Source organism: Cherax quadricarinatus, unplaced genomic scaffold, assembly GCF_038502225.1.
Source record: "Cherax quadricarinatus isolate ZL_2023a unplaced genomic scaffold, ASM3850222v1 Contig3108, whole genome shotgun sequence".
NCBI lineage: Eukaryota > Metazoa > Arthropoda > Malacostraca > Decapoda > Parastacidae > Cherax > Cherax quadricarinatus.
Genome location: NW_027198134.1, coordinates 17,951 through 30,151, shown reverse-complemented (window position 1 = coordinate 30,151; position 12,201 = coordinate 17,951). Strand labels below are relative to the sequence as shown.

General features: G+C 39.5%; 1 protein-coding gene across 1 annotated transcript in view; it reads right to left on the bottom strand.

Annotated features, from left to right (window-relative positions):
- Orp8 (Oxysterol-binding protein-related protein 8) overlaps positions 1-12,201 on the bottom strand; it is a gene marked incomplete at its 5' end in the record, with an annotated part of 29,996 nt that overhangs the window by 7,926 nt on the left and 9,869 nt on the right. The window contains 4 exons of the mRNA XM_070081562.1: positions 3,829-3,954; positions 5,362-5,558; positions 8,183-8,279; positions 10,186-10,363. Of these exons, the coding sequence (XP_069937663.1) occupies positions 3,829-3,954; positions 5,362-5,558; positions 8,183-8,279; positions 10,186-10,363 (598 nt within the window). The remainder of the gene's footprint in view (positions 1-3,828; positions 3,955-5,361; positions 5,559-8,182; positions 8,280-10,185; positions 10,364-12,201) is intronic.

Genomic DNA, 12,201 nt, shown 5'->3' with positions numbered 1-12,201 from the left:
TCTACATTCTGCATTGACTGGTGGCGGCAGCGGCGGCGGCGGCAGCGGCGGCGGCGGCGGCGGCGGCGGCGGCGGCGGCAGCAGCAGCAGCAGCAGCAGCAGCAGCAGCAGCAGCAGCAGCAGCAGCAGCAGCAGCAGCAGCAGCAGCAGCGGCAGCGGCGGCGGCGGCGGCGGCGGCGGCGGCGGCGGCGGCGGCGGCGGCGGCCACGGCCGCAGCCGCAGCCGCCGCCACCGCCACCAGCAGCAGCAGCAGCAGCAGAAGCAGCCGCAGCCGCAGCCGCAGCAGCAGCCGCAGCAGCAGCCGCCGCTGCCGCCGCCACCGCCGCCGCCACCAGTAACAGCAAACATAAGTAAGTAAGTAAGTTTATTCAGGTATACACAAATACAGTTACATAGAATTATCATACATAGCAGCATATGTGTAGAGAACCTAGGATAACCCAAAAAAGTCAGACAGAGTGACTTATTTCCATTGGGGTCCTTTTACCTTATTATTATAGTATAAAGGTTATAATATTTTCTTATTATTCTACAATGAAGATAACATCTTATTATCATACTAAAAAGACTATCTGCTACACCAAGGTCATTAAGACTATCTACAATACGAGGGTCATTACAAGGAATAAGGTAAAATTTACACGTATGTTAGCTAAAAAATAGAAAATCATTCCCCTCCCTTTCTGTAGCTACATTCATCAGACACCTTTTGGCACTCTTCTTGAACTGGTTCACGCTATGACTGGCTCTGACATGTGCGGGTAGTCTGTTCCATTCCTTTATTGCTGTACAATAAAAGGTGTTTGAAGCCTGGCCACTGACTGTGGGTACTACAAAGTTGTGCTCTCTCCCCCTAGTACTATGATTGCTTTGGTTCCCAACCTTGACAAAATTGACAGCAAGATATTCTGGACATTGTTTGTGAGCAATTTTATAAACATGATTTAGCTTCAGTTGTTTCACTCTGTCTTCAACATTCAGCATATCCAACTGCTGTAATTCATCCTGGCCTACATGTTCTCTTGGTCCCAGCCCCAGGATGAATCTTACGATTTTGTTCTGGGTGATTTGCAGTCTATCTTTCAGTTTTTTTGTCAAGGCAGAGTACCAAGAAGAGCAAGTGTAATCCATATGGCATTGTATAAGGGCTAGACATAGGGTCCTGCGAGCCTCAGTAGGTAGACACTGTGCTTGTCTATACAGAAACTTCAGTCTGGCATTCGCTTTCTTTACTACACTGTTCCCTATCAATTCTCCTGACATGCATGGGTCAAAGGGGATTCCCAAATATTTTACTGATGAAACCAAAGTGATGGGCTCCCCATTACATTGAACATTAAAATTATTTACCCTTCTCAGTTTATGTTTCGTGCCAAAGAGAATGGCTTCAGTTTTCCCTAGGTGGAATGATAGTTTGTTGTCTACTAACCATTTGCTGCAGGACTCCAGTTCCAGTGTTAAAACATTAGCAATATCTTGTGGGTCTTTACCTGACACTAACAGAGCACTGTCATCTGCATACAGTAGGAGTTTGCACTTGACACTGATAGGCATATCATTGACATAACATAAGAATAATAAGGGACCCAGAATACTACCTTGGGGAACTCCACATGTTATCGGCAGGGGTTCTGATTCTGTTTTGTTGATTTTGACTATTTGTCTCCTGTTGCTAAGGTAGGACTTAAACCAGTCTACAGAACCTATACCGATAGCTTGAAGTTTATTACATAATATATTGTGGTTGACAGTATCGAAGGCCTTTTGCAGGTCTAAGGTTACCATGCCTATGAGGTTCCCCTTTGACATTTCAGTTCTCAGGTAATCCATCAGATTAATAAGGGAGGTGTCGGTTGAGTAGGATCTTCTAAAGCCCGATTGATAGCTATGGAGAATGTTGTTGTCATTAAGGTACTTAACTACTTGAGAATACACCGCCCTCTCTAGAATTTTAGATATTATACTGAGTATACTAACAGGCCTATAGTTGCTTACATCAGACCTACTATTTTTCTTGAAGATAGGAGTAACTCTGGCCTCCTTGAACCCCTCCGGTACTGTATTAGTGGTGATTGATAGATTTATTATGTGAGCAATAGGGATTGACAGTTCAGAAGCACCATCTTTTAGGAACTTAGACGGGATGTTATCAGGGCCTGTGCTCTTAGTTGGGTTTAACCTGTTTAGTTCTTTTTGAATAAAGTCATGAGATACACTTACTAGTTGACAACTGTTTGGGGTTACCCCTTTATTGGTATAGTATGTTTGAAACTTATCAGAGTCTGTGTTAAAGGTATTTGATGCAGCTGGTAGTTTACTTACTAGTGTTGATGCAACAGATGTGTAGTATGAATTAAAGCAATTTGCCACCTTAGATGTTTCGTGGCATACCTCATTATCGATAGTGAGTACTATGTTAGACCTATCTACTGGCTTATGGCTATACCCCAACTGTTTTAGTTGTTGCCAGAGCTTTCTGGGGTTATGCTTATACTCTTCAATTTTTGAGCAGTAGTGCTTTGCCTTTGCTCCTTTTATAAGTCTCTGTACTCTGTTCCTCACCCTTTGGAATTCATTTAGTGCTGCAATATCCTGTCTGTTTGCTTTAAATCTTTTTAGCAGCTGGTCTCTGAATTTCATATTATCTAATATCTCAGTATTCATCCAGGGTTCAGTTCTTCGTTTAATCCTAACCTCTTTAACTGGTGCAATATTATCAAGGATGGTAGTGAACATTGTTTTGAATTTTTCCCAGGCATCGTTTACGTCCGTGCAACTTGTTATCTCTGTCCAGTCACAATTGTGTAGCCTATTTACCAGTGTTTCTTTACTGTAGTTTCTAGTTGACCTCATTTTTATTGTCCTGTGTAGGCCTATCCTATCCCTAGTTATTTTCCTGGTGCAGTAAATGATGAAATGATCACTAAGACCTGTGGTAATGACGCCTGACTGACTAATGTTCTCAGAGCGGTTACAAAGTATGTGGTCAATTAGGGTGGCTGAGAACTGTGTGATCCGGGTTGGAGTATTAATTAGTTGAGTGTAACTATTTAATCCTAGAATTTGCTTATACCTTTTGCATAGCCCGTTATTTTGCTGCTGAAAACAGATATTGAAGTCGCCCAGTATTATTGTCTCGCAATTGTTTTCAACTCCGGACAAGACTCTGGAAAAGTCTTCTAAGAACTGGTCCTGGGTAGGAGGGCGGTAACTAGTTCCTACTAAGATGGGTTTGGTCTTAGGAAGCAGCACTTCAAACCATAGAATCTCCAGTTTATTGTTATTTAAATCAGGTCTTGGGTTGTAAGCTAAGTCATTTCTAATGTAGGCACATACTCCACCACCCTTTCAGCAACAAGAACAATAGCTGTAGCACCCAGACACTGCTGCCACCACCACTACCGTGGTGGTGGTGGCAGCAGCAGCAGCAGCCACTTGCTGCTGCCAACACTGCTGCCACAGTAGGAACAGCAGCAGCAGTGTCATTATTGCCACCATCACCAACAAGTAGGAACAGCAGTAGCAGAAGTAAGAACAACAGAGAGAAGCAGGAGCAAAATAATTTCTCCTATAATTTCTACACTTCTCTTCACTATTCTTGTTTTCCAAAAATGAAAAAATTTTGCTCACTCTTTAAAAGGAGAGTACCTACTGATTTTTATGTCTGCATCAAGAGAATATTATTCCACATTTTTTTGGCCTAACAAATGTAAAAACCTAACATATCAGCTAAAGAAATAATTCTTAAGTATGAGTCTTACATCAGAAGATGCCAGTGTTAAAAAAAAAAAAAAGAGAAATTAAAAATGGCAGAACCATTCCACTCACCCCAGTTCGTTTATCTGTGAGGGTGATTTTACCATCCCAATGTCCATCTAGGGTTGCTAGAGTGTCTTTTCCTAACTTTAGCTTTCCACTCAACATATTGTTGGCATCACCACCACTCAAAAAAGGCTGCAAACAAAATAATAATTATTATGCAAAATATATTTACACAAACAAAATTTGATTCACTAAAATATATCGAATATTGAACAAGAATATGCTCCTAAACCTTTCCCCATGGTTAATCATTTGTCTAAATTTATCTAAATCACTTATCTAAATTAATGTACAATATTAGGAGCATTAAAAAAACAGGAATAAGTAGAAAATGACCACAACAGACACATTCATCAGTGTTCATCAGAACCATCTCCCACATTCACTGGATGAGGCAGCATACTCAGCACTGAGGCTAAACTAGTACCAGTACACTAGCAAATACTCATCATTATCTACATTATATCAAAGATCAAGTGTAAAGTGCTGTACCCTACCCAGTGTGAAGTGCTGTACCCTACCCAGTGTGAAGTGCTGCACCCTACCCAGTGTGAAGTGCTGCACCCTACCCAGTGTGAAGTGCTGTACCCTACCCAGTGTGAAGTGCTGTACCCTACCCAGTGTGAAGTGCTGTACCCTACCCAGTGTGAAGTGCTGCACCCTACCCAGTGTGAAGTGCTGCACCCTACCCAGTGTGAAGTGCTGTACCCTACCCAGTGTGAAGTGCTGTACCCTACCCAGTGTGAAGTGCTGTACCCTACCCAGTGTGAAGTGCTGTACCCTACCCAGTGTGAAGTGCTGTACCCTACCCAGTGTGAAGTGCTGCACCCTACCCAGTGTGAAGTGCTGCACCCTACCCAGTGTGAAGTGCTGTACCCTACCCAGTGCAAAGTGCTGTACCCTACCCAGTGTGAAGTGCTGTACTCTACTTAGTACACTGCAATATATATTGTACCACAAGGACTATTACTCTGCAGAGTTCTACTGCATACAAATTATGTACACAACGAAACTCCAAAAATAATAAAAAAAATTGAATTTTCATAAAAATTAGAATGCATAAACAAATAACTTGTTGACAGGAGCTGTCAAATTAATAAAATTTAAGTTACTATTATAAAAGTAACACATATTTTAGAAGCAATTAATAAACCTTGTACAAGACAAGGAAAAAGGTTAAACAACAGTCACACTTCTGACTAATGCACAAATTACCCGCAAGTAGGAGAAAGACACTCATGATGAGTATTAACTAATTAACTAATCACACACTAACACCTGAAGGTAAGAGAGCCAGTATATATAGTCTCCCTTACCTTTGTGTGTTAGTGTAACTAGTTAATGGCCCAAGTTGAACCAAAACATTGTCATAATTTCTTTCTCTTAAGTGTGGATTAATTGTGTATTGTTCCAGTCTTCAGACTAATGGAAGTGAACAGATTTGGATGTCATAACAATCAAAGACAATATGAACATACAAACAACCTATCCAATAAAGAACGAGACAAACTAATAAACACTTGCACTTGGTTTTCTTACCCGTAACTTGAATTCTAGCTCTGTTCTGTAACCAGTCTTCTCGCAGTCTATAGTGACTTTCCCACCAAGTTCCATAGTCAGTGTGCCCATCAGGATGCCTTTACAGTGAGCATACGGCATGTTCATGACATAATCTTCTCCTCGGGGTAGCAATGTTAGTAAGACATTGCCATCCAATATAGCAGAAGTTGAATTACCTTAAAAAGATAATAATTATGACCCAAATGCAAAATTCTAAGGGCTGTATTAATAAATTAAACCCTAAAACATGAGCCAAGGTCTTATGAATTAATAAGATTGTTGCTTTCATGTTTAACTATCATTTATTTTAATGTCTATGATCCTCATATATTTTTTTTTTTTCAACAAACCGGCCGTATCCCACCGAGGCAGGGTGGCCCAAAAAGAAAAACAAAAGTTTCTCTTTTCAAATTTAGTAATTTATACAGGAGAAGGGGTTACTAGCCCCTTGCTCCCGGCATTTTAGTCGCCTCTTACAACACGCATGGCTTACGGAGGAAGAATTCTGTTCCACTTCCCCATGGAGATAAGAGGAAATAAACAAGAATAAGAGCTAGAAAGAAAATAGAAGAAAACCCAGAGGGGTGTGTATATACAGTGGACCCCCGGTTAACGAACTTTTTTCATTCCAGTAGTATGTTCAGGTGCCAGTACTGACCGAATTTTTTTCCATAAGGAATATTGTGAAGTAGATTAGTCCATTTCAGACCCCCAAACATACACGTACAAACGCACTTACATAAATACACTTACATAATTGGTCGCATTTGGAGGTGATCGTTAAGCGGGGGTCCACTGTATATGTGACATGTATGTGTAGTGTGACCTAAGTGTAAGTAGAAGTAGCAAGACCTACCTGAAATCTTGCATGTTCATGAGACAGAAAAAAGGACACCAGCAATCCTACCATCATGTAAAACAATTACAGGCTTTCGTTTTACACTCACTTGGCAGGACGGTAGTACCTCCCTGGGCGGTTGCTGTCTACCAACCTACTACCTAGATCCTCATATATGTAGGGATATAATTAAAGTAAAATAATGTAGAGAGAATACTGGAATTTTTGCAGCAGGTATTTTGATCAGTTAGTTAAAAAACAGTGATAAAGAGATAGCAATATCAGTTAATACGAATATTAAGGTGGACACAACTGTACTCTTGGTATACACCTACCATCCGACTTACAACCGAGTTCGGTTCCGAGAAACCAGTCGTAAGTCGAACTTTACTACTGAATATCAACATCACATTTTTGTAATGACTTTATTTTATTGTTCTATTTTGGTATTTCATGTTTTACTTTACTTTTTATGCTGTTAGTACTGTATTTTATACTGTAAGGTTTAGGATAAACACTGTGTACAACACAAATAGTTGTTTATTTCCCAGAAATTTGGCATAAAAAACACGGTCGTAAGTCGAGTGGTCGTAAGTCGGATGGTAGGTGTATATGGCTCAATTAACCTTTAGTAGATTTTTTATCACATTAGCTATTTCCCACAAAGAATGGACACCTAAAGAAGGATATACATTCAGGATCATTCTTTTAATAGTTCTCCTCTACTGAATAAATCATAGAGGATTCAAATGAAAGTCCATATGATATAATTCATCTTCTACAAACAATTTGGTTCTGGGGTGCCAAATTTATATATATATAAAAATCTGTTATAGGTGCCTTAAAAAGAGTACATTGCTCATCTATACTTCCTCGATCTTTCCATAACAAGAGTTACTGAAACTTGACCTCACTGAATATCTTATTGTTGTCGGTAGCACACTGAAGACTTATTTATATCAGCTTGGAGGTTAGCCATGTCCTCAGTGGATGCCACTCATACAGATTTCAGTATCATCTGCAAAAAATTATATGGGTGCTATGATTTATGCTTCTGCCTAAGATGGATATGAGAATTAGAAACAGGCCAGTCTGGTGCCTTGGAAAACACAGCTTTTCACTATGGTGCACTCCAATTTGACTGTTCACTACTGTGCTTTTTTAGCTATTCATTTTGAATGCATTTTATTAATGATTGCATCATGGTCACACTTGTCAAAGGCTTTTGCAACATCAATGTAAACTACATCTGCATTTTGCCTGTCTTCCATTGCATCTCACATCATGTAATGATCAAGCAACTGCAAGAGGCAGGAGTGACCTGCTATAAACTCATGCTACCCTGGGCTGTGTAACTGCTGAGATGCCATGTGATTATTAATCTTGCTTCCTAAGATAATGTGGGCTGTCAGCACTATCAGTCTATAGTTTCTTTCTTTACTGCCACCTTTGTGGAGTGGGGCTATGTCAGTGGGTTTAAAATGAGTGTAGGATGATTCCTGTCTTCAGGCTCCTCCTCCATAGAATAGTTATGGCACGAGATAGTAGTTTCTTGCAGTTCTTGATGAATAAGGCTTTCATAAGTCAGGGCCTAGGGCAGAGTACAGGGGCTTTTTCAATGTCAAAGGATTGAATACCCCACTACTTATAGCGCAAACTGCTGCAAGTATAAGATAACACCAAGGTGTACGAGTAAAAATGGCAGAATAAGTAAATAAGTGTATAAAAAGTAAATAAAGATGGAAAAAAAATATAAGGCATAGCCCTACCAAGGGTACATAATGACAGCATGTGATTATACACAAATAATCAGCACAAAGAAGAATGAAACTTATGTTGATGTTTCGGTCTGACTTGGTCCATTAACTAGTCTCCTATGTGCGGGTTATTTGTGTATTGTTCCAGTCACAGTACTGTGCCTTTTTATTCTTCTTTATGTGATTATGTTATTAAAATGCATACCATAGAATTTTGATTTGGCTAAAACAGTAGTAGTAAGTGAAAATCCTTCTTGTCTATTGGTTACATAGATTGCAGACACTGGAGGATGATGTGACACCTGAAATACAAAATATCACTTTATAAAATTTTGCAAAGCAATAACAGCACTAAACTTAAAACCCATTATTAAATTAATAATCATAATATGTTCACTGATGATACATATAAGGAGGCACAGTGTGAAATATGTCAAATCTGATACTCTGCAACAAAAGATATTCTTCTTTCAACAAACCAGCTGGTTCCCACCAAGGCCCAAAAAGAAAAATGAGTTTCTCTTTTTAAATTTGGTAATATATACAGAAGGGGTTACTAGCCCCTTGCTTCCAGCATTTTAGTTGCCTCTTATGACACGCATGGCTTCTGTTCTGCTTCCTCATGGAGATAAAAGGAAATAAAGAAGAACAAGAAAATAATAGAAAACCCAGATAGGTATGTATATATATATATATATGCATGTACATGCATGTATAGTGTGACCTAAGTGTAAGTAGAAGTTGCAAGATAAACCTGGTATTCTGCGTGTTTCTTCTTCCTTCTTTTCTTTCAAGAAACCGGCCATATCCCACCGAGGCAGGGTGGCCCAAAAAGAAAAACAAAAGTTTCTCTTTTTAACTTTAGTAATGTATACAGGAGAAGGGGTTACTAGCTCCTTGCTCCCGGAATTTAGTCGACTTTTATGACATGCATGGCTTATGGAGGAAGAATTCTGTTTCACTTTCCCATGGAGATAAGAGGAACTAAACAAGAACAAGAACTAGTAAGAAAATAGAAGAAAACCCAAGGGGGTGTGTGTATAGATATATGCTTGTGAGTAAACAAGATTAAATGAATAAACGAATGAGTGTGTAGAAGGTTGGCGAGTTATGTAAACAAACGTTGTTGTCAGCCCGGACACGAATGATTCCTGTTCACTCTGTCAAGCCGACCAGAAAAACATCTCATATTTGTTAATTTATATGTTTATATGTTATGTAGCATGTTTATTATATAATTTTGAAAAAGAAATCATAGATGGATTAAGCAAAATGTCTATATCAACGTTTTATACACATTTAATGCGCCTCAGTGATTATTATTGTGTTATTATCATTATTAATATGGCATCTTCAAGACCAATTACACTCTTAATGAGTGGCTCTGAGACAGACAAGCAGACAGAAAGACAGACAGACACAGGTAGACACACTCAGGTAGACACACAGGTAGACAGAAAGACATACACAGGTAGACATAAAGACAGACACACAAGTAGACAGATACACAGGTAGACAGACACACAGGTAGACAGAAAGACACACACAGGTAGACAGACACAGGTAAACAAAGACAGACACACAGGTAGACATAAAGACAGACACACAGGTAGACAGAAAGACAGACAGACAGATAAACAGACACACAGACACACAGAGATACACAGATATACAGGCAGACAGATACAGACAGGTTTATGTGCAACAGTGAAAACAAATAGAGTTCGAGAATAAGAGCCTTTCTTGCCACAATCTCCAGTGCAAGATTCAGACTTCATCTTAGGGGCCATGGTGAAATTTACTGTCCAGTTAGTACAGTTAATACAGTATGATGCTGCTGATGCCGCCGCGAGTATTGTCAAATATTGTACAGTGGTGTGCATCAGTCGGCCCAGCCCAGCTGCCAGATGCACAGTCGTAAGTCGAGTGGACATATGTCGAGCAGGTCGTAAGTCGGATGGTAGGTGTACATGTATGTATAGTGTTACCTAACTGTAAGTAGAAGTAGCAAGACGTAACTGAAATCTTGCATGTTTATGAAACATGCAAGTACAGGCTTCCATTTTACACTCACTTGGCAGGACGGTAGTACCTCCCTGGGTGGTTGCTGTCTACCAACCTACTACCTAGGATGCAGTCATTATTAATTTTAATTAAAATCTAAACTGTATTTTAACTGAAGCAATATTATGTTTCAACATACTGTACCTGCTCTGCAACATAGAAGGTGCGTGATCCATTGGGATGTCTCCAATAGCAGCGAAACGTTTCCCCAAGAATGGGATTGTAAGGCTTCTTGAGTCCCTTCGGCTTCTTATAAAATCCTGAGAGGTACCACCTGGTAACTTGCTTCATACGTGTGAATGGGTCATCTTCTTGTACGGCTCTGTTTGCACACACGTTTTTGTTAGTGTCACAGCCTGCACTCATATGTAAAAATGTATATGGCAACTGTGTTGTGAAGTATGTTTACGCATATAGTTCCAGCTATCTCACACCTAAACTCTCAGTTTAGAAAAGATCAGAAAATAAATTTACTATGATGTATTTTTTTTTTTCGGGTGGGGGGACAGGTAATGAAAATGTGGGTGAGTACTGACAGTGATAGAAATTAATGCATTGATTTGCTATAATACATAATGACCATCTCTAATTCGGCACCATCAGGACCTGTAGGGTGCTGGATTAGTGATTTTGCTGGATTACAGAGTGGTTAGGTTAGAATACACTTAACTCAATGGCAATATTTATGCATTGGCAATTTCACCCACTTGACATCCTATTTTTGGCCCATTCCATTGTTCCAGTCTACCAAACTCGTAGCTATGTATTTTGCTAGTAGTCCTTCTACCTAGTAGTCCATTTACCTATTTCAACTACTCAATAAAGTGGTCAGAAATCTGTAATTTGGCCAATTTCACACAAATTTCAGGAGATGCCGATTTCAAAATAGGGTCCAGAATAAACAATGCATCATTCCTGGCACTAAAATAACATTTTCTCTGTTCATTAGTCACGTCTCCAGGCCCCTCTTATATTACATTTGCTTTCCATTTTGATATTTTATTCACACAAAAAAATAGAAGATGTACTGTTATGTAGACTACTGCATTATTGTAATAATTGTATAAATAATGTCGACCCATTCATGATTGCATATTAGACCAACCAGCTGGACACATACTGGACAATGTCATTTCTTTACTCTTGAACATCAAAACTCAAACATTTCCACTACTTTGAGTTCAATTTTGAGGTACTTTCCATCATAAAACCAATCAAAATCCTTGTTGCAATGTGCAAAAACGAGTTCTATAACTATAATTTCCACTTTATGGAAACAACATATCTCAAAGCTCACTGAGTATCATAGATTTAACTTGCTTAAATTTTGTCTTGTTATCCATTTGGACCCTGGATAAACTTTTTTCTCATTATTAATAGAATACAGAAGGATAAGAAGATGCTATGAGCAACATACACAGGTAGAACAGCTAGTGTGTGTCAAGCACATAAGGTAACAGGATAGTTGCAAGGACATGTCAAGTACACATGACCCACAAAAGAAGGGAAGAGGAAGACAACAGAAAACAAAGAAACAAAACTGAAACATATGTAGGGGAACAGAGTATCAGATAGATGTTCATCTTTCTAGAGGGGTGACAGATCTATATGCTCATTATTTAATAAGAAGGAGATACAGTACAAGGAGAAGGTCATAGGTAAGTAGGAGAGAAATGAAAGTTTATAAATTAAAGGAGAGTGTATAAATCTGTAGGGAAAGGAAGGAGGGGTAGGGGTCGTCCTCGAAAAAGTTGGAGGGAGGGGGTAAAGGAGGTTTTGTGGGCGAAAGGCTTGGACTTCCAGCAAACATGCATGAGCGTGTTAGATAAGAGTGAATGGAGACAAATGGTTTTGGGGACCTGACGAGCTGTTGGAGTGTGAGGAGGGTAATATTTTGTGAAGGGATTCAGGGAAACCAGTTAGCCGGACTCGAGTCCTGGAAATGAGAAATACAATGCCTGCACTTTAAAGGAGGGGTCTGGGATATTGGCAGTTTGGAGGGACTCCTATACTGTCGTATCTGAGTGCCTCTGCAAAGACAGTGAGTATGTATGAGTAGTGGTGAAAGTGTTGAATGATTAAAGTATTTTTCTTTCTATTTGGGTCACCCTGCCTCAGTGGGAAATGGTCGTTGTGTTAAAAAAAAAAAGTTAGGGTAAA